At 43.9% G+C, this 22,989-nt stretch overlaps 1 protein-coding gene across 7 annotated transcripts in view; it reads right to left on the reverse strand.

The window, feature by feature from the left end:
* Positions 1–22,989, reverse strand: part of DNAH6 (dynein axonemal heavy chain 6) — a 353,767-nt gene that overhangs the window by 30,454 nt on the left and 300,324 nt on the right. For 5 of the 7 annotated variants that reach the window (XM_053291993.1, XM_053291992.1, XM_053291996.1 and 2 more), the window contains 2 exons: positions 19,300–19,438; positions 8,990–9,109 (listed from right to left, as the gene is read on the reverse strand). In XM_053291993.1, the coding sequence (XP_053147968.1) occupies positions 8,990–9,109; positions 19,300–19,438 (259 nt within the window). Of the gene's footprint in view, positions 1–8,988; positions 9,110–13,687; positions 13,893–15,522; positions 15,648–19,299; positions 19,439–22,989 lie in introns of those variants that run through there. The other 2 variants (XR_008315406.1, XR_008315407.1) reach the window with 2 other exon arrangements.

A 22,989-nucleotide genomic window follows, 5' to 3' on the forward strand; every position in this document is an offset into this window, starting at 1 on the left:
CCGTGGCCGACCAAGCAGGCGCTGCTTTCCGCCCTCCTGCCGCTTGTGCCGGCGGCGTCGCCGTGCGCCCCGCGAGCTCCTCAGCAGGCAACTGCCAGGCTGCTGCTGGGCGGGCGCCACCACCGAGGCCCTCGACTCAGCCGCGGCGGGCTTCCCGTGCTGAGAGTCACTCAGCAGAGCCGGCCCGCTGCTGACAGCGGCTCCGGGGCGCCCAGTGGCCGGTCGGGGCTCCGGGGTGAGGGTGGTCCCCCCCTCCTCCTCCTCCTGCAGCCGCAACTGGCAGGCTGGGCAAAGCAGGGCGCGGGGGCGGGCTGGGGAGCCCCGCCACGCCAGAGGCGTGGCTGGCTGGCTGGCCGGGGTTGCGGGGTGCCCAGCAGCAGCAGCAGCAGGCCGCTGCCCCCGCTGGCTGGCTGGCCTTCGGTGGGAGCCTCCACGCGGGGGGCTCCCTCTGGAGCGGGAGGCGAAGGCGGTCCCCGCAAGGCCTGGACTGCTCTGTCCAGCAGGCGCGGCGCGGCCAGAGAGAGCGAGCTGAGTCCCACCCCGCCCCCGGAGGAGGAGGCGGCGCCTGCTTGCTGCTGCTGCCGCCTCGGGGGCTGGTCGGGGCCTGCTGCTGCTGCCTTGTCCTGCCTTCTTGGCCCCTCGCTCTCCCCCACCAGGCAGGGGCCTGCAGCCTGACCGCTCGGGGTGGGGGGGCGGCAGGCTGGCCAGCGCGGCGCCCCCTCCATTTTGGCGCCCTATGCAACTGCCTAGTTCGCCTTAATGGACGCGCCGGCCCTGCATGGAGGACAGGGAAGAGGAAAGGTTGCCAGGGGCCTCCTCTTACGGTCTCAAGCGGTAACTAATAATTGCTTTCATTAATATTTTTAATAATTTATCTCAGCCCCTGCATAGCAAGTCATGTTTGCTTTCGGCCCACCAGAGTATTTGACTTGTGCACCCCTGGCTTAAGCTAATGTTATAGAGGCATTGTTTCCCATACTTTACATCCATCCATTTCTTCCCACTGTTATTGCTAGTCAAAAAACATGTTTGAAGAATATACTAAAAAACAACAACCTGTAGACAGAGTTGAAAGTGGGATGAGTGTGCACACAACATACAGTAATAGCCAGAGGCGTATCTAGGGAAAATAGCACCTAGGGCAAGCACTGAAATTGCGCCCCCTGTCCAAACATCTGACACCCATCTTTCAGATAACTTTACCATCATATCAGCTCAAAAATACAAATCAAGCTCGTTAATCTTTTAATATTTCAAAAACTATTTAGCAGTGGACATAGCCAGACCAAAAAAAACTGGAAAACTATGAATTTCAGTATGCTGGGGTTCATGAAATACCCCAATACTATGTGGAAGTATACTTCAAAAACTAAACAGAAGTGCCTGTCTAATTCTCTACTATGCATTGTAGCATCACTATTACAAACGTTTTAAAAATCAATGGAGAATTTAACTTTTCCCAGATGCTCTGAAAATAATTAAAGGATATGCAGAGTAAACTGTGTCACTGCTTGGAATTTATTCTAGTATTTCAGAAAGACAGTTAAAATGAGAGAAAGAGAGCAAGAAACTCCCAGTGGGCCTTAATACTAAGGATTTCACACTGATTCAAAGACAAACTCACCATTAATAGTCATATTATTAAGACATCACATTTAACTCACTTATCACAATAAGCAAAATAAGAGCAAATGAATACAATTCTAGCTCATAAGCTTCAGCTCAGTATTCACAAGCCCTGATTCTCTGTACATAGTGCCAAACTAAATATGTGTACAGTGACTTATATTATATATTTAAATAAATTTACCTGTAGCCCCTTTGGGGGGCTTCCTAAAGGCCGTGTGGGGGGGGGGTGTCTCCAAAGGTTTCCCCTCCCCCTTCTGGCCTCTAGGGTCTTGCAGGGACCATTTGAGCATGTGCGGTGGCCATTTTTTAAAATATTTTTTTTTTAAAAAAATGGCCACTGAAAACAAAATGGCCTCTGCGCATGCTCAAATGCCTCTGTGAGGCCTGGCATGGCCCAGGGCCTCACAGAGGCCATTTGAGCATGCATGGTGGCCATTTTGTTTTTGGTGGCCATTTTTTTAAATTTTAAAAATGGCGCCCCCCTTCAATTGGCACCCGGGGCATGTGCCCTGCCTGCCCTACCCTAGAAACGCCCCTGGTAATGGCTCTACCACATCACATTCAGCTTTTCGCAGGGAGGGAATGTTACTCTCTTTAGCATAAGGCCTTTCTACTGCTGACCAAAAAGAAAGGACTATAGTAGAATAATCAAGGCGTAAGCAAAGAATTGCTGCTTGAAACACTTAATGGCAGCCACCAAAGTCCTTTGGACTCTTGCTTTGGCCAAGTCAGATAGAGCAAGATACAAATTAGCAGTGCTCGCACACTAGTCAGAGGCAATTGGGAACAAAAAATGTAGACTTCCTAGGAAGACAGGGCTGTGTATCTTTTCAATGCAAACAGGGCACAAAATTGTTAAATCTCCCATTACTATCCATATTTGACCAGCTCAAACAATGTAATAGATCCAGAGGGATTCAAGGACTCCCAGGGAGTTCAAACCTTGCAAAAGTCCTTGAAGCTTTGCACTTGTGTTAAACTTTAAATTTGGATGATCTGATAAGACTTTAACGCATCTTTGTAAAGCTTATAAAATATGCAGTAATCTCTTCAGAATCTGTAAAGCCTGCAGGCCCTCTAAATCCTTAACTGGGACATTCCTGTTAAGGATTTTACCATGCAGTTCTAATCAGAAAATTGACTACATAAAAATAGCACAGTGAAGTATGGTACTCATATTCTTCCAGTGATTTCCAGAGGAAATGTGCGCAGTATACATACAAATAACAATGAAATAAAACTGACATTTCTATTTGATTTTCTATAAATGTTATATTGAAGCTATATGAAATTATATCTATCTATTGCTTTCTGAAGATTTTGTAATTCTTTCCTTTTAACAGAGACAAACTAAATAAATATAAAGGACCCCTGCTCTTCTTCCTTTACAAGCCCTATTCAGATATTGTATTGTACCTGTGTTCAGATGTCTGTACACTTCTACCAGTTTTTGTGTGAATGACAGTATCTGCATTCATTTTAAAAGTGAACTTGGGTACAGGTCCTTCATATTCATGGTAAAGACAGGAAGTGTACCTGCATTCAATAGAACATGTGAATAACTGTATCTGTATTAGGGATATGCATGAATCGTTTTTTTAAAAATTTGATTTGTGCCCAGATTGAATCACCCCTGATTTGTTTTGTGTCCGAATCTGTCCCTCTAAATCACCCCAGATTTGATTTGGATTTGATCTGATTCAGATCGATTTGGTCCACATATATCAAGGTCCTAGGGGCACCAAATCTGGGTGGTAGGTAGGTCCCCATTGCTGCCACCTACCAGCCAAATTTCAAGGCAGGGGAGCACTTGGTTGATTTTTCATTATTTTTAAAAAAAGTTTTAACCAATTTTGTATATTTCCGCTATCGGAACTAATGGGCATTCAAAACCACCCTATCCTAACCCTAACACGGACCCCCATTTTTCATTTAAAAAAAAAAAAAAAGCTAAAATCTAGCCCTTGTAGAAGTGGAGCTATGGAGCAAAATGCGTGGTCACTATTTTTCAAATCTTTGGATTCTTTGGTGTATAATAGCTTTTCCTCATAATGAATCTCTATGAGGATTCATTGCACACCTTCATTTCTTCTGTTCATTTTGACTGTCATTGGACAGTGCCAACTGTCAACTGCCATGCGCCAACTACCCCCCCTACACACACACACACTTGCAACGCAGTGGGTACTCAGTTTATTTTTCAAAGGATTTTTAAGTGTTTAGATTCTTTGGTGTTTTCATCACAAACCTTCATTTCTCCCCGCAAGCCACTGGGGTACTCAGTTTATATTTTAGGAATTTTTGAGGTGTTTAGACTTTTTGGTATGTAATGAATCCTCACAGGAATTCACTATGAGGAAAGGTTATTAGACACCAAAGAGTCTAAACACTTGAAAAAATTCCTAGAACATAAACTGAGTAGTACCCCACTGCCTTGCGGGTGGGAGTGGGGTGTAGTTGGCACATGGCAGTTGACAGTTGGCACTGTACAAAGACAGTCAAAATGAATAGAAGAAATGAAGGTGTGTAATGAATCCTCATAGGGAGTCATTGAGGAAAAGTTATTGTACACTAAAGAATCTAAATACTTGAAAAATAGTGACCACGCATTTTGCTCCATTATTCCACTTCTACAATGGCTAAGGTTTAGGTTTTTTTTTAACGAAAGAAAGCTGGGAATCTGAAGAAATTAATAGGAGGAATCCATATCTCGAATCAATTCAAATTAGGCGTGATTTGATTTGGGCCTGAGTCTAGCCAATGGACCACAGTGTCTATTTGTTATGTCTCCAAATCACCCGAATAAGCTAGATTCGGGTACAAATCGATTTGTACTCAAATCAATTCACACATCCCTAATCTGTATACACTCTATACAGATTGTATGAGTATTGAACATAATGTGTGAATAGGGTTGTAGTAACAGCCATTGCCTGGGGTGTGTGTGTGCTGCGTAGTTGCAAATGTTGAAGACTGAGCTTTGTTCAGCCTCTTGCTTCTCAGAAATCAGGGCACTGCTTTCTGTTAGATGAAGCAAATAATGTAACTTGTCATGGGCACCAGTCCAAGGACTAGCGACTGAAAATCGCTGATGAAACTTTTAACTGGCAATTTTCCAGGGAGTTGCTGGAATTCAGTAAAGCATTTTGTTGATACTGTGTCAATTAAGAGGTACAATTAGTTATCACTTCTTTAAGATGCATTAGTTCAGTAGTGAGAGCACTGCACTCTATCACTGAAGATGATGGATATGAGATTCATTTATGGGTTGTTTTATTGATCAGGAATAGGAACATAGGAACATAGGAAGCTGCCATATACTGAGTCAGACTATAGGTCCATCTCGCTCACTATTGTCTACACAGACTGGCAGCGGCTTCTCCAAGGCTGCAGGCAGGAATCTCTCTCAGCCCTATCTTGGAGATGCCAGGGAGGGAACCTGGAACTTAGATGCTCTTCCCAGAGCAGCTCCATCCCCTAAGGGGAATATCTTACAGAGCTCACACTTCTAGTCTCCCTTTCGTATGCAACCAGGATGGATCCTGCTTAGCTTAAGGGGACAAGTCATGCTTGCTACCATAAGACCAGCTCTCTTCCCAATATCTCATGGTGCCAGAGATTCAGGGTTATCATGTATGGTTAGGGATATCATGCTTATACTAGCAGATCCCACACAGAGCATCTGTGCAGTAGTACTCTCCCCACAAGCCTTCTGCCACAGTCTCCAGTCCCCAATGCCCGCCCGCTTCCACACACTCCCGCCAGGCTGCTTCTCCCTCCCCCCACTCTCCGGCCATGGTTTATGGCCAGCTTTCCAGTCTCTCCATTGCTCCCCCCCCCGCTTCCGCTCCAGTCCGTTCCCTTTTCCTTCTCCTCTTGCCAGTGCCTCCTCTCCTTTCCTGTTGCCAGGGCCAGTCAGTCCCGCTGGCAGGGCCTCCTCCCGCCTCCTGCTCCAGCAGCCTGGCCAGGCTAGGTCGCTGCCGCCTACTCCTTCCCCGGGTGGGGCAGGGCCAGGGCCAGTTTGTCCCGCTGCCGCCGTCGCCTCCCACCTCCTCCTCCCAGCCCAGGCCACCTCCCGCCTCCTCCTCCCAAGCCCAGGCCTCCTACTCAGGCCGTTTTGTGACCCACTGCCACTGCCATTTTTGTTGCCGGGAGCTCTCACCAATGCTGGGAACTCTCGCAGCATGTTGTGGGAGTTCCGCCGCCAAATTCTAACCAGGCATGGCTGGCTAAGAGAAATGAGTATATAGATGGTTAGGGTGTCACCATCATGGTGTAGTTGCATTAAAGGGTGAATGGAAGCCTGCTCTACAAATGAACATGACATCATTTAAATAGTTACTTACTCCTGTCAGATATGAACCCACCCCACTCCCATCCCCAAAGGTTTCCCCACTATCAGGTAGAAAACATGGCCCAGAGGAGAGCTGCGGAAGTAGAACCAGCAAAAGTAGACATGACTGAATTCATGGAAAATCATTGACAGGAACTAGCAAAGCAATCCCATCAAGGTGACAAATACAAAGGAAAACCAGAGCCTGAGCAGAGCCATGGATCTAGTCCATTTATGGAACACAGCTCATTTATACTTTGAAGTTCTGAGATGAATATGTTCATAACGTATCTGTTGTGCTGGTCAGCTGGAAAGCCATTGTACCATAACTTTGTGTTCTGTTTAGCTCACAGACAGTTAAAAGAGGTTATCACAGCTGACCTTGCCTTAAGGAATTATGTTGTTCTTTGTTGGAATCTGGAAGTGAGAGAACCAAATGCTGTACCACTAATGCACATTTTTTACACATATTTATACTTTCCGATCCAAAGGAGGGGAGGTTATTTCTGAAGCACTAAAACCGTTCATTGCCAAACTACTAGCCCAACTTGTGTACGGTGTACAACTGGGCCCCTATTCCAACTACAAATCACTGGAGATTGTTCAGTCTGAGTTTATAAGAGCTGTACTTATAAGAGCTGTGCTGGACTTAGATGTATTTCTAATGCTGCACTAAGGATAGAACAGGCTTTCAAAGGGTGGAATCCAAAGCACTGGATTTCAATTTTCAACTACTGGCTTAAGATCAATTTCCCCCCTCTGGGGCTGATTCGCCTTGTACTGGCCGACAGATTTCAATCTTCCTGGACACAAGCACTGCTGGCAAAACTCTCATCACTTGGCTTCTCTTTAGAATACTTGTCACTATTAGGATATAATCAAGCCAAGAAGATCCTCAAACAGAGGATCTTGGACATTGAGCGTCAAAATGACCTAGGTGTCATCCCGCAGACCACAGGAGGGTGATATCAGCTGGGAACCAGCCAGTTATTTATCCTCACTCTCTTTACTCAACCATCAGAGAGTGTTCCTTAATAGGAATGTGCACCGAATTGCTTCGCTGCACATCCAAGGGCAGCATGGGGTTTCCTTAAGAGGAGACGGTCAAGTCCTACGTGCCTGTCCTCCAAGCCCCCGCCAGTTCACCAGGACGCTATTGCTAAGAAAAGACTTCCATGCAAATGGCAGCTTGTGCTGCTTGCCCCTCTAAAATGCCATGGGGCGGGGTGGGGCTGGGTCCCCGGCAACCCTCGCGCAGCATCGGGTGTTGGTGCATGCGTCAATGCCATTTGCAGGGCCAGCATGCTGTTGCTGGCCCCGCAAATGGCGCCCACGCATGCATCAATGACATTTATGTACTGATGCCACACAAGGGATTCCGGGGAGGCATCCCATTGCTGTGGCGCAGCATTATAGAGGGGCAAGTGTCATAAGCTGCTGCTGTGTCATAAGCTGCTTCAGTCTGGCCCCCATCGAATCCTTGCCTGGTCCGGTCTGGCAGGTCCACGAACTTTTTAAATTTTTTTAAAAAAATTAAATGTAAAGTAACTACTTGTAGCCCCTTCAGGGGGCTTGCTGTAGCTTTGTGTGTGTGGGGTGTCTGCGAGGGTTCCCTCTGCCCCTGCCGGCCTCCCTCATCACTGCCGCAGCTAGGTAAAGATAGGGCCAAAAAGACTATCTTTACCCGGCCGCGGTAGTGATGAGGGAGGCTGGCGGGGGGAGATGGAACCCTCGTGGACACCTCCCCCCGTGGCTACAGCAAGTCCCCCAAAGGGGCTACAGGTAGTTACTTTACATTTAATTTTTTAAAAAAAACATTCGTGGACCTGCTGGACTGGCGGTTCGGTTCCAGTCCGGACGGAACTGGGGGGAGGGGTTGGTTCGATCACGAACCCACGAACCCCTGGACCGAACCGTCGGACCGCGGACCACCGGACCAGTTCTGCACATCCCTAGTTTGGAGGGAGGACCTGCCCGTCTCCTCTTAAGAGAACACCATGCTGCACTGGCACCAGGGACCTAAAGCATTTTGGCGCCTCTCCAAAGAGGCACCTCCCTATTACTTAGAGCATAATATGATGTCTTACCATTGGCAGTTTTTTATGGGAAATTTCTGAGAATTCCCCTGGCCAGTCAGATCTGCCCAGGTTCAGGTGAGTTTGTGGTTCAGGTGAGTTTGAATCTGACCACTACGTGTTGCTATATTGTCGCTTTTAATAATGACAGTTGTCGTAGTCTTATCACTCCCTTGTTATTACATTACCCAGGCCGAACCGATGAATTTTATGTCACACTTCTCCTTGCAGACAAGAAATCTTCTATTACACACAAGGTTGCTAAATTTTGTGTAGCCACTGTTAAGATCTGTCAACAATTAATTTCTACCCTCTAGATCTTTTCATAAAACATTTACTTTGTTGGTATATTGTATGATAGATTTCATGTCTAAATATTTTATAATTTGTCATGTTTATGTCTGCTCTAAGATCATAATAAAGCTATTCATTCATTCATTCATTCATTTACTCACATCTTTATACAGACTCATCTGATAAAATTCTAGGAACACTCTTTTCATTTAAAGAGCTTTTAGCTCTCATGCATATGCAAAAAGGCTAAAAAATTTGGCAGCAATGCAATCTGAAGATGCAGTAACAGAGATATGCTCGATTTCTTTTCCTGAATACCTTCCCTGCCCAGAAACAATCCAGAAAAGCATAGTCATACACTTACAAACACGGCAATCCTATTTGCACACTGCGGTGCTCCTCCCTCGATATTCAATATAGAAAAGAATATGTGATACATGGCATGCAAACATGTCCAAAGTAGAATGTAACCAGAGATCTATATCAGACACTCTACAATTGTGATAAATAATCACTGAGCATGGGAAAAGCCAAAGTAATAATACCGACAATTTCATCTCACAGTTCTCAAAGACCTAATTCAGTCTCAGAGTGGCTACAAATCTTTTAATAGAAGTTTCCATTAATGTGAGACCTCCACAATTTGAAACATATTTACCTGATTCTGAATATTTATAGTCATCTTCTAGAGTTTCAGGAGAAAAAAACCTCCTTAGGACTGTGCGAAGGCATCTCTGATCCCAGGCATCTGTAACTCGCCCTCCATACGTAATTTCACCTGAAATATTGGTTCTACAGATTATGATTCCATCTTCCATTTCTAACATGATATAATTTTTGCTATTTTCTATGAAGTATATATATTTTACTTTGTTGCCCTGAAGGTTAGTAAAAAGTGGTTATTACACATCTAAAACACTATGAAAATGAAAACACTAGATTACCAAACAAATCATGCATATAATTAAATGACTAATTTTAAGATGTAATTATTGAATCTATGAACTTGAACCAGAATATTTTCTGCCTTATTAATATTTGGTGTGCACATTTAGTCAATTTGCTATTTAATAAAAGAAAAATACATGCAAATAGGCACATTGGTTTGAAATCTGGAAGCAGTGGCCATTGTAGCACCATGTATTCATTTATGACTGATTTCTTTCTCAGTCACAGGCATGCTGCTAGTAGTTTAATAATTAGGGATGTGCACAAATGCATTTTTGTGATTCAACTCGAGTTTGAATTGAATCATCCTGATTCGATTCAATCTCGAATCTGATGACCTTGAATCTGGGGTTGATTAGATTAGAATTTCATTCAATTCAAATCTGAATCAATGCGGCTTAATTTTTAAGGGCTAGGGGACACCAAAGTAGGTTGGGTGCCAACTACCAACCAACCCCCAAAGGGGTGAATTTTAAAGGAATTTTTATGTGTTGTGGTTTCTAAGATTGAAATAACTTTTTCATAGGTTTTCCCTATGAAGAAGTTATTTCAATCCAAGAATCCACACCAAGAAGCAAGGGAGATCACCAGCCAATCAAAGGAACCAACCAGAGTGGCAGAGAAGTTTGGAGGGCTGGCATTGCAAGGACAAAATAGCGACTCGAATCGCTGAATCAATTCACGCTCAAATCTAGGGTGATTAGATTCAATCTTGAATCTGGTCAGTGCCCCCAAGGGTGATTTAATTTGAGATCGAATCACTCAAATTGACCAGATTGGAACAGAACTGTTCAACCATGAATCGGTTTGCACATCCCTATTAAGAATACAGTATGAGCAATTTAGCAAGCCATTCACAAGAATCAGAGGCATATGGAGAGCATGCCAAATCCTAGCAACTGTACTTCACATTGGATTTTGGAATACTGTTTCAGATGACATGCTACACAAAATGGTACTACAACTTACCAGCATCTGCTCAGGTTCTGTGGCAAATCTGATACATTTCTAGACATGCTAGGCTGCACAACTCACCCCCCCCCCACACTACTTGACTACAACTCCCATCATTCCAAGCCACAGCAGCCAAAAGTCAGAGATAATAGGAGTTATAGTCCAACAACAGCTGGAGGGCTGAAGTTGTGCAGCCCTGCTCTAAAGCCTCCAGTCTCTCACAATGCTGATGATATAATTGTCTCTGTGATGCACTGGAGGATTTCCAGGCATACACAGAGTGTTACAAAGTGTGTCCTGGGAACATCCACAGGCTGTATGAAGGTCTTGCTATGCATGCTTGGAAACCATGATACACTGGAGTTCTTGGGAAATATGCAGCAAGGACTCCAAGGCATCATGGGGTTGCTGATGTCATTGGGCCAGTGATATAACAGAATCAATCATGCATACACAGAAAAGTGAAGTGCAGAGATAACCCAAAGCCATCATGGCTGACAATCAGAGTAACCTACCGGTGGCATGCCAGGAAGACATGCCAACACTATGGAGAGCTTCCTCACTACCACTGCAGCTGCGTGGCCTCAGGAGCAAAGCAGGCGGAACAAATTTTGATGGTCTGTACTAGTTCCAGACCATCTTTCTGTTTACCTAAAAATATGTCCCCGAGAGCTGCATGACCCTTAGGGATATATATTTTGGGTGACACAAGGCCCTTCTAGAGGCAGTACCGACCATCACAATTCACTCTCCCCTGCTGCGCGCCCCAGCCTGTGCAGCTAGGAAAGCTCGCTGTAGCGTGGGCACATCATCCCACTGCGTCACTAGTAAGTTGCTCTGGATGTCAACTACTGTGTCTTGCTGCACATATGCAGAGGTACTTCTAGGCTGTTTTGCAACCAAGCCTGTATTGTGCAAGCCATGCCCAATTTCACAATCCATGCAGGAATTCTAGTATACAAGAATTACTTTATCCTGGATAAAATCTTTATCCTGCAAAATCTTTTCAGACCTGTATGAGGATGTACATAATCCAGCAGCCTCCTCCTATCCCTTAAAAATCAGGATGAAAACAGATTTTTATAATCTTCATTCTGTATCCTGACAATTCTCCTAAATTTACATCCAGTTACAAACACAGTGGGAATAATGTGCAATTATTTTAAGACATTTGAAGTACTGCATAAACCATTTTTAAAAGGAAAAAATTATACACCCAAAAAAGTTTGTGCTTTTCTTAGTTGGTAGCAGACATTTATTGAAAAATCACTGTTTGGGATATCTCTCTTCTAAATGATGCTATGGAAGGAATGCAGGTTAAGCTTGAGGGGCTTGAAAACTAAAATAGATGATGGGTTGATGTTAGCTTTGTGGATAAAACTCTTTCTCTCCTGAAAGCTACTGTGAAATGGCCTGAATGGGCTCTGATCCCTTCTGAGAACGAATATCTAATAGATTTATTTAGAGGAGATAAACCAGCAATTAATTATCTTAGCAGATGATGATATGCACAATTTAATCCAACTAGGTAAGTATAATGAATAGTTGTTAATAATGATGTTTTCCTAACCAGTTCTTTTGGGGATGGGGAAATGTGGCCTTTGTGGTTTGTATACTATTGTATTCATCTGAACCCAAGACTAGTTTTCCCCCAAGTTCTTTAATGTTAGAAATCAGGGGGTCATTTAAAATTCAGTCTTCTTGCTTTATATAAATAAGTGTAGAAAGGGGTATTACCTATATTTAACCTCTATTTTTAGGGGGGTCATCTTAAATTCAGAGTTATCTTGTATTTGGGTAAATATGGTATGTTTGCCTATTTGATTTCACAGAGTCCTTGCAAATTAAAAGGTATCTGAATAGTAAAGCAAAAAACCAAAAATTCTGTTGGCTATAATAGAATGATCTGACCAGAGCAAATCCTGTATAGGATCAGGTCTGATTGTTGGTTCAGAAAGATTACAACAATATAATAGGAGGCACCTGAGACACGATACTTAGTGCTGGAAACACAGAACAAAATTACAGTACATTCTACACCAGGGGTGGGGAACCTTGGCCCTCCAGCTGTTTTTGAACTACAACTCCCACCATTCCCAGCCACAATATGTGGCTGGGGATGATGGGAGTAGTAGTTCAACAACAGCTGGAGGGCCAAGGTTCCCCACCCCTGTTTTACAGCATCAACAATTGCTAGGCCACTGTCTTACAACACTATATTCTTATGGTGGATAAGCTCTCTGGTCCTGGGCATTTAGGACTGCTCCTATATATTGTATTCTCCGCACTAGGGTTAGAGATGTCTTTTTTCAGTTCACCAGAATATCTAGGTCTTTCAGGAGCTGCAGAATATACTGAATCTGCTCAGAGAAGTGCTCTTTACTGTTTGTTTGTTTCTTTGTTTGTTTGTTTGAACACATTTGTATACCACCCAGAACTTGCATCACTGGGCAAAATTAAAAATGATAAAACATTAAAATAATTTAAAATTTAACATAATGTTAAACTATTAAAATTGTAAATCTAATTAAAAGCCTGAGTGAACAAATGTGTCTTAACTGCCTTTTTGAAAGTTGTCAGAATTGTCAGGCGAGGCTCTTATTTAAGCAGGGAGCGCATTCCAGAGTCTCATGGGCAACGTCCAAAAAGCGGCAGTTCGGCAAGAGACTTTGCACAGAGAGGAGCTCTGCTTGCGAGCTCCTCTCTGCCTCTTAAATTGAGGGCAGTCTTCGGCCGACAGCAGTCGGCCAGGGTAAGGGGGACTCGGCAGCTGGGAGGGAGGGTGGGCGGTCGGCGGCATCGGCTGCGGGAGCAATTTTTTTTTTAAAGTTACATGGCCTCCGCTCCGCCCCCGGTCCCGGCCTCCGTCTCCCCGGCCTGGCGGGGGCAAGTGCCTGGGCCGATTTGGCCCTTAAAGGTGTGTGTGGGGGGCGTATGGCGGAGGGAGGGGGAATGGCGGCGGGGGGCCAGGAGCGCCATTACTAGCGCCCGTTATTCAACGGGCCAAAATTCACTTGGTTATAACCAGCAGCTTTTATTTTGTCTGGAAACTTAATGAGAGCCAGTGTAGCTCTTTTAGCATAAGAGTAATATGGTCTCTCTGAGATGACCCAGAGACCAACCTGGCTGCCACATTCTTTACCATCTGCAGTTTCCGGACTATGTACAAAGGCAGCCCCACATAGAGCACATTGCAGTAGTCAAGTCTGGAAGTTACCAGCAAACGTGCCACCGTTCTGAGGTCATTTATCTCAAGAAACGGATGCAGCTGGCCTCTCAGTCAAAACTGATAGAAAGCATCTCTGACCACTGCCTCAACCTGAGATACCAGGGAGAGGTTAGGATACAGAAGCACCCCCAGACTGCGTACTTATTTCTTCTGGGGAAGTATGACCCCATCCAGGTGCAGCAGATCAAAATAGTCTCCCGAGTTCTGACCCCAACCAATAAGTACCTCCATTTTATCTGGATTCAGCCTCAGCTTGTTATCCTTCATTCAGCCCATCACAACCTCTAGGCAGGCATTTAGGGAGTTTATGCCTTCTCCTGATGATGTTGACATGGAGAAATAGATTTGGGTGTCATCAGCATGCTGATAACACTCTGCAACAGATCTCCTGATGATCTCTCCCAGCAGTTTCATGTAGATGTTAAACAGCCTTGGAGAAAATATGGAGCCCTGAGGGATACTATATGAAATTTCAGATTTTGACAGTCTCCAAAGGACAGAATCTGAACTATTTCCAAGAGATAGGAGGGGAACCACCACAAGCACCCACCCCCAACCCCCTCAGATGCTTCAGGATACTATGGTTGATAGTACTGAAAGCTGCCGAGTGATCTAAAAGGATCATCAGAGTCACATTCCCTCTGTCAATTCCCAGTTGGAGATCATCCATCAGGCAGTCTCCACCCCATAGCCTGTCTGAAAGCCAGTTTGAAATGGGTCTAGATAATCAGTTTCCTCCACGACTGCCAGGAGCTGGGAGGCCACCACCCTCTCAGTTACCTTGCCCAGCCATGGAAGGTTGGAGACAGGCCTATAGTTGCTTGTCCACATATTGTCTAACAATATGTTATCTCCGAGCAGCTTGTCCACATATTGTCTAACAATAAGTCTTCTAAACGCCATGAGAATGCTACTAACCATCCATATGCTTCTTGTCCCGAGGTTCATTTACTTTGTGGACACTCTTGGAGCTGTATTGCGGCCAAAAGGAAGAACCTTGTATTGTATAGTCCCCTACCATGAATCTCAGGTACTTTCATGTGGCCTTACTTTATTTCCATGTGGAAATGCAGATCTTTCAAACCACTCGTCCTGCACTAATAAGGGAAGAATGCCTTGCAATGTGACTATTCTGAATTTTGTTGTTAAAATGAAGTCGTTCAGCTACCTGAGATCTAGTATGCAGCATATTCCCCCATCCCTCTTTGGTATTTTGAAATATCCGAAATAAAAACCACTTTGAATGTTCTTGCAACCAACTGGTTCTATTGCATCCTTCTCCAGTAAAGTTTTACTTCCTCTATTAGAGTAGGAGTGGGTTGGGTGTGTTTTATGCCTGTAAAGACAGGATTTCTTGCAAATTCTAGTCAGATGTCACAATATTCAACATCCAAGTGTCTGTAGTTGTTTGATGCCATACAGGCGCAAAAACTGCCAGCTGAATGGATGTTCAGCTAGGTTCTAATTGGCTCACCTAGGTGTCAAAGATGTTGTTTGGATGTGTCCTGCTGCTTTAGATGCTCCTTTGATCTCTGTCCAAAACCCTCCCTTTATTGAGGCTGATAGGGACATTTAAATTCCCTTCTGACCGTCTGTAGTTCTGGCACTTTCAACCTGAATTGTAGCTTCTGTAACTTGTGGAGAAGCCTTGTGATGTGCCTAACACTATAAATGTTCTTGCAATGTATCTTGATTTCTTCATTGTCTCTAGCTTCTCATCTGTTAACCAGCTGAAGAGGCCATTTCCATCAAAAGGAAGATTCTTTATTTTTACCTTTATATTGGACTATAATTTAGAGGATGCCAGTCAAGCATGGTGCAATAGTCTTATCACAGTAGTCAGGCCTCTGGATTTGCACTCTGCCAGATGTTTTGCTGTGCTACAGTGTTATTTAGTCACAGCAACTGACTTTGAATATGTCCATCAGGAGAGAGGATCGTCTAGTTAACAGTCCGGAAATCAAGACAAAAACCCCCAACACTATTAATTCTCATTCTCTCTTTTTGCCTTCTGTAACTCCCCACTTTTACCCTAAATAAAGCTTTGAAACTGCACCTACGTCTCCTCATTCTTTCCAATACACCAAACCTGCATAAACTGATACTACCAGGATTGCTCTCCAATTTGAGTTAATTTCCCCACTTTAGCGTAGGCGCAGCATCTCACCCATGTTTCTGTGCAGTTCTGGTAACAAAGGGTAATCTAATTAGAGGCAATGTGAAACACTTTTGCTAAAACATTTTTTAAAAATCTATCATAGCATCAAAGAAAATTGAAGAAAATTAACTGATATGCAAAAACATTCTGAATGGCATCCTGACTAAGGAAGTGAGGGCGCTGGGGGAGGTTGCATCCTCGCAGCTGAAGCCTTCCCCACTTCCATAGCACATGTGCATGGAGGAGAATGATTTTCACTTATTTGTTCTACCTCCAGAAGTGCTCTGTTTCTTCCAAAATATGTCCCCGAGGGTTATGTAGTTGACAGAGACAGATGTTTGGAAGGTACAGAACACTTCGGAAGGCAGAGACGATCAGTGGAAGTCATTTCCCCTCCTGCATGCATGGTGGAAGTGGGGAAGCGCCAGCTGTGTTAGGAGGAACAGCCTCTTGCTGTGTCCTCACTTTGGTATCCAGGATGCTAACCATTATATTAGAAAAGAAGATCATAACTGACATAGGTTTGTAGTCATAGTGATATGAAGAAGGAAAAAGAATGATCAAATTGCAACATGTGCCCTATGCAGACATTCACTTAGGTGCCCGATGATGACAGATTGACCATTGCCCTGTGCAGATGCTCTCTTGGTTCTGTTTGCATGCATGGAGTGGGGAGATTGCAATTGCATTGGCAAACACTGCTCCTCCACACAACCGTCACACTTTGGTCTGAACCTGTGCGAGGAGGCCTGTGTGTGTAGATCCTTGAATGCAAGTGCAAACAGCATGATCCATACTTGCAAAATAAGCATTATATGGATTGTATAGTTGGAGACTACATGTCCGTATCCCTGTGCAGATGTTCCAGCCAACACAAAGAGATTGGGCACAAGGAGATGCTCCCTCCCCCCTCAGTCACAGCCATGGTGATCCCTCCCTCTACACTGACAGTTGGAAACAACTGGGCAAATTAGTATAAATCCAGAGGCTGTTCCTAGTGTTCAAACAGCCATGCTAGTTAAACAAAATCTGTTGCAACCAAATGAAAGCCTATATATTTATTCCAACTACTTAGGGAAGCTCACCAGGCCATCTCACCTTTTGGAAACTAGTTAAACTGCTCTTATTTCAGCAGGAATTCAGAGAACAGGCTGATAGCTGATGTTTAACTGCATTGGGAGTATTTTATTTGCCACTGTCTGCTGTGTAAAATGGTTTGGAGTTGAATTTTAATTCTGGGGTATGATTTTAATTGTAACACTTTTGATTATTGTTCCCTTATTATTTTGTTGTTGCAAGCTATCCTGAAAGCCATGTAGTATAAATATAATTGAGAGAGAGAGAGAGAGAGAGAGAGAGAGAGAGAGAGAGAGAGAGAGATGGTCCTACACAACTCGCCAAAAAAACAACAAAAAACTATGCAAGGCAGCTGCTGAAGTAAAATAAATTAGCTATAAACAAGTGTTTAATAGACATGGGTCAATGAACAAATTTTTACAACTCATACTGACAGAGTACTTTCAGTTGCAATTTGTGCTCACTGAACAGTCTTCACTTAACAAGCAACCTTGAAAGCACTTGTATTCATCTCAAAGAATTTACAGTAATTTTAATCTTCAGCTTGGCAGAGCACAGAGCAGGATATTTGTTGTTTACTCTGAGAAGAGATTTTTAGTCTGTGGCACAGGTAACTAATGGGGGAAATGTAAAATCAGTCCCAAAAGATAGATATGAAAACATGATACTTAAGGTGAACTGAACTGTTCATTTTTGACGGAAACTATGGAAATCCATCAGCAAGTAAAACAGGGTTTAATTCACTCAAACTAGAATGAAATTGTTATCTTAAAGGGGACTGTGTATTGCCTGAACAACAATGAAAAAGAGTCTTTTTCTGTCTTTTAAAACTGGGCATTCTAAGCTTAATATATATTCTGCTCTGCATGGTTTTACATACATTTGTTCCCTTTTCTTAACATTCTTTGTTCTAAAAGAGTGTAATTCAGTCAAAGGGGGTGGGGGGAACCTAGTGGTCAAAAAAGTGCAATGTATGTATATGTAGATCAGATGTGGGTGGTGACGTTCTCCAGATCTGTGCTTATCTGATGTATGTGGTTAAGAACATAAGAACAGCCCTGCTGGATCAGGCACAAGGCCCATCTAGTCCAGCATCCTGTTTCACACAGTGGCCCACCAGATGCCTCTGGGGAGCCCCACAGACAAGAAGTATGCGTATGCCCTCTCTCCTGCTGTTGCTCCTCTGCAACTGGGATCATGCCTCTGAGGCTGGAGACGGCCCACAGCCTCCAGACTAGTAGCCATTGATAGATCTGTCCACCATGCATCTGACTAAGCCCCTTTTAAAGCCATCCAAGCTGGTGGCCATGTTGAAATTGAATGGCTACCTGGTTGTCAGGGGAGAGGGCATGCCATGTGTGCAGCAGGACAGTGGCAGGACTGCCTCAATATTATCTGGTGTTATGATTAAACTGACATTGCATTCAGATGCACTATAAATGATATTTCACATGTGGAAACAAAGCAACTGTTTCTGTTGTACTTTTCCACACAGAGCAGGAGTTCACCTGCCGTAGTGATTCCATGCCTGCTGAGTACAATGTAGAATTGCTGATTGGGGCACAGAGCTGTAATGGTGTTCTGTACTCTTTTTAGCACCCAAAACAAAATTCCTTAAGCTCATCAATAAAGCCAAGGTGAAAACTGAAAAATATATCCTTAATCCTGCTGTTCGCATAACTTATGCTGTTATGCAAGTTCTCTCCGTACATTCCTATTTTACAATGTCAGGAGTTTAGAGTACTTAGCCTCTAGGGACACATATCTAACTACTCCAACATTATGTAATGCAATCTGTGGAGTGACACTGCCATCACAGTGGAGCGGCATTGCAATTATTCAGGCATGTACTTTTTCTAGAGAGCGGTGAAGTGTAAAAATCTATTTCAAACCAAGACATTAGAAGAAGATTCCTGTAATAGTCAGGATTTCTAAGCCCACAAATTTGCAAACAGGCATGGTCAGGTCCCACCCCCTCCCCCACCCCATGACTGTATTTTGAATAAAAAATAATGTGTCATACAATTAAACATTCCATTTAAGAATATTCTTCTTCTTTTGATTGTTTTGGATGATCTTGAACCATAATTTCTGGCTAACTGGAGTTTTGTTTCTGAGGCTCTTCAAATACTAGTAATACACTGTCGTTTCCTATTTTGGGATTCCAAAAAGAACGACAATTGCAAGATGGCACCCCTAAATAACACTGGCTTGCATGGAATGTGAATGAAGGCATCCTTTGGGTCTATATTATATTATCATTTGAAATCCCAAGCTACTTTGTGGAAATAAATTGACTAGGATCCAAAGAAACTGGCAACTAGTCCTGTGTATCCAAGGAGACTTTGGACTTCATTTTTCTGAACAATAGTTTCCTATGCCACATGGCAAGCATATGACATTACATAAAGGGTGTACTGTACTGGTGTTTTTTTTTTTAGGAAGTTAAAAATCCCACTGGGTGGACTCGAGCCCTTGAGCTCATCTGAATAGCACTTTGGGTCATAGCCATTACTTTAATAATTATTTACTGTACAATGGAATAATGTAAACTGATCAGCATTAATTTCACAGCTGTTATTAAATGGTCAGTGTACCGTACCTGTTATATATGTAAGGGCATCCCAGGGTACTTTTCCCTCTTGACAATAAAGATTGAGATTCAGTAAGGCACACTCTCTGTCACTGTCATTAAATTCATAACATATGTTCCAACCAAGAGGTCCAAATTTTTTTCTTTCCTTGAAGTTTAAGACAGCAACAATATAAAATTAGCTTTGTTCAGTTTAACAAACATTACACTGGAGTTGTCTTCTTAGCAATTTTATGATACAATTTTTGGGGTTTCTTTTTATTGAAACAATTATTTGGCTCCTCTGCAATCAACAGAAGTTGTACTGAATTCCATTCATTCATTCATTCATTTATGATATTTCTATACCACCCAAAACTTGCATCTCTGGGCGGTTTACATGAAAATAATTTAAAACATCAAATCAATTGACAATTAACATCATTTTAAACATTAAAAAACATTTACAACATTTAAAACCCAGTATTAAAAATTTAAAACTATAAATCTAATTAAAAAGACTGGGGGAATAAATGTGTCTTCAGTGCCTTTTAAAAAGTTGACAGAGATGGGGAGGCTCTTATTTCAACAGGGAGCAATTCCAAAGTCCAGGGGCAGCAACGGAGAAGGCCCGTCCCTGAGTAGCAACCAGACAAGTGGTCGGCAACTGCAGATGAGCCTCTCCAGATGATCTTAACATGCAGTGAGGCACATGGTGAAGAAGACATTCTCTTAAACACCCAGGGCCCAAGCTGTTTAGGGCTTTATAGGTAATAACCAGCACCTTGTATTTTGCCTGGAAACGTATTTTGCCAGTGTAACTCCTTCAATATGGGAGTAATATGGTCTCTCCTAGATGACCCAGAGACCAGCCTGGCTGCCGCATTCTGGATCAACTGTAGTTTCCGGACTATGTACAAAGGCAGCCCCACATAGGGCACATTGCAATAATCCAGCCTAGAGGTTACCAGTATATGTACCACCGTTTTGAGGTCATTCATCTCAAGAAACAGATGCAGCTAGCATATCAGCCAAAGCCGATAAAAAGCACCTCTGGCCACCACCTCAACCTGGAACACCAGGGAGAGGTTTGGATCCAGGAGCACCTACAGACTGCATACCTCTTCCTTCCAGGGGAGTGTGACCCCATCCAGAACTGGCAGATCAAAATCGGCTCCTGAGTTCCAAACCCACACAATAAGTACCTCCGTCTTATCTGGATTCAGCCTCAGTTTGTTATCCCGCATCCAGCCCATTACTGCCTCCAGGCAGGCATTTAGGGAGGTTATGCCTTCTCCTGATGATATTAACATGGAGAAGTAGATTTGGGTGTCATCAGCATACTGATAACACCCTGCACCAAATTTCCTGATGATCTCTCCCAGTGGTTCATGTAGATGTTAAATAAAATCAGAGACAATATGGAGCCCTGAGAGACACCATAGGAAAGTTCAGTTTCCAAGAAACTGAATCTGTCAACTGGTATCTCTCCATGAGGTAGGCGCGGAACCACTGCAAAGCAGTGCCTCCCACCCTCAGTCCCCTCAGATGGTCCAGAAGGATACTATGGTCAATAGTATTAAAAGTTGCTGAGAGATCCAAAAGGACCAACAGAGTCACACTCCCTCTGTCAATTCCCAATCGAAGATCATCTGTCAGGCCAACCAAGGCAGTCTCCACCCCATAGCCCACCCAAAAGCCAGTTTGAAATGTTTCTAGATGATCAGTTTCCTCAAAGACTGCAAGGAGCTGGGAGGCCACCACCTTCTCAATTACCTTGCCCAGCCATGGAAGCTTGGAGACAGGCCTGTAATTGCTTATCTCTGAGGGATCCAAGGCAGGCTTCTTCAGAAGTGGTCTAATGATTGACTCCTTAAGACAAGGAGGCATCCCGCCTTCCCTCAGAGAAGCATTTATGATCTCTACCAGGCCCCCTACAACAGCTTCCCTGCCAGATATTATAAGCCTTGTCAGGCAAGGATCAAGAGGACAGGAGGTAGGCCACACCATTCCAAGCAACTTGTCCACATCATCAGGGGTCACGAACTGAAACTGATCCAGGGTCATCACATAAGAGGAGCTGCTGGACACCTCAGCATCAGATTCAGTAACAATTGTGGAGTTTGAATCTAAGTCGGCCCACATACAAGAGGTTTTGGCCACAAAAAACTCATTAAAAAGGTCAAGCGAATAATTGTTGGTTCCAAGTACTGATTCAAGGGGGAAGGGGTGCACATTAGCCCCTTCATGACACTGAACAACTCCGTCGGACGTGAACTTGCGGACGTGATACGGGAGGAAAAGAATTGCTTCTTTGCCACATGTATCGCCTTCAAATGCTCTCTGTGTAATAATCTGTCGGATTTGAGTCGAGTCTTTCTCCACTTGTGCTCTAGTCAGCTACCTCACTGCTTCAGCCCCCGTAGTTCTTCCGTATGCCAAGGGGCTAATTTCAAAGAGGGCTGGAGAGGACGCTTAGGAGCGATTGTGTCCACTGCCCTGGTGAGTTGATTATTCCAATTTTCCACCAGAGTGTTGACAGCAGAGCCAACACCTCTGCTAACTTGGCAAAGAGGCACCTTTGAATGTGGTGATTCTCTTTATTTAGCAGGGGGAGAGTAACTGGCCCTATCTACCCCAGCACAGTACCTCCAGTGACTGCTGCTGGTGTCTATCTTATGTTTCTTTTTAGATTGTGAGCCCTTTGGGGACAGGTGTCTATCTTATGTTTCTTTTTAGATTGTGAGCCCTTTGGGGACAGCGATCCATCTTATTTATTATTTTATTTCTCTGTGTAAACCACCCTGAGCCATTTTTGAAAGGGCGGTATAGAAATCAAAATAATAATAATAATAATAATAATAATAATAATAATAATGATAATAATAATAATAATAATATTCCTCCAAGGCTTCCTGGAATCCTATTGGATCTAGTAACCTTCTCGGGCAGACCATCATAATGGGCCCCCCACCCCTGAAGAGGTGGGACGTGGTCGTGAGTCCAACCTTAACCAACGGAGTCTCCACCCATAGAACAGCAGCCTGTTCAGAGTGAAAGACCAGATCAAGCATGTGACCAGCAATATGTGTTGGTCCCGAGACCACTTGGGATAGGCCCATAATTGTCATGGCCAGTTATGAACTCCTGAGCCACCCCGGACAAATTGGTCCCAAAGCACCACAAGCCTGGAAGACTCCAACGCCAAGCCCAAGACCAAGTCCATCAGCTCAGTTAGGGACTTGGTTGGGCAGCGGGGTGATCAGTACACCAACAGAAGTCCCAGTCTATCCCTGGAACCAAAACTTAGGTACACACATTCAATATGGCCAGACACTTCGGCAAGGATCCTGGCAAGGGAGATATTGTTCTTATAGACCACAGCCACTCCACCTCCCTGCCCACATCCCCTTCCCTGCTCCTCAACAGAGTACGCTGGAGGGAGAAGCTGGAACCAGACTGGGCCACCAGGCTCCTCCAACCAAGTCTCTGTAATACATACCAGATCGGCCCCTTCATCCAGAATTAGATCATGAATGATTTCAGACTTATCCTGGGCTGACCTGATATTACAAAGGGGCAAACTGAGGCTCTGTGGGTGGTTGGCATTGCTTTCCAAGGTCAAAGAGCTGGCAGGACAGTCAGAAGGGGAAACAGCAATTACGTTTCTGATCTCCCTTCCCCTGCAATGACCTGCTGACCTGTCATTTAATGGATCAT

Source organism: Hemicordylus capensis, chromosome 2, assembly GCF_027244095.1.
Source record: "Hemicordylus capensis ecotype Gifberg chromosome 2, rHemCap1.1.pri, whole genome shotgun sequence".
NCBI lineage: Eukaryota > Metazoa > Chordata > Lepidosauria > Squamata > Cordylidae > Hemicordylus > Hemicordylus capensis.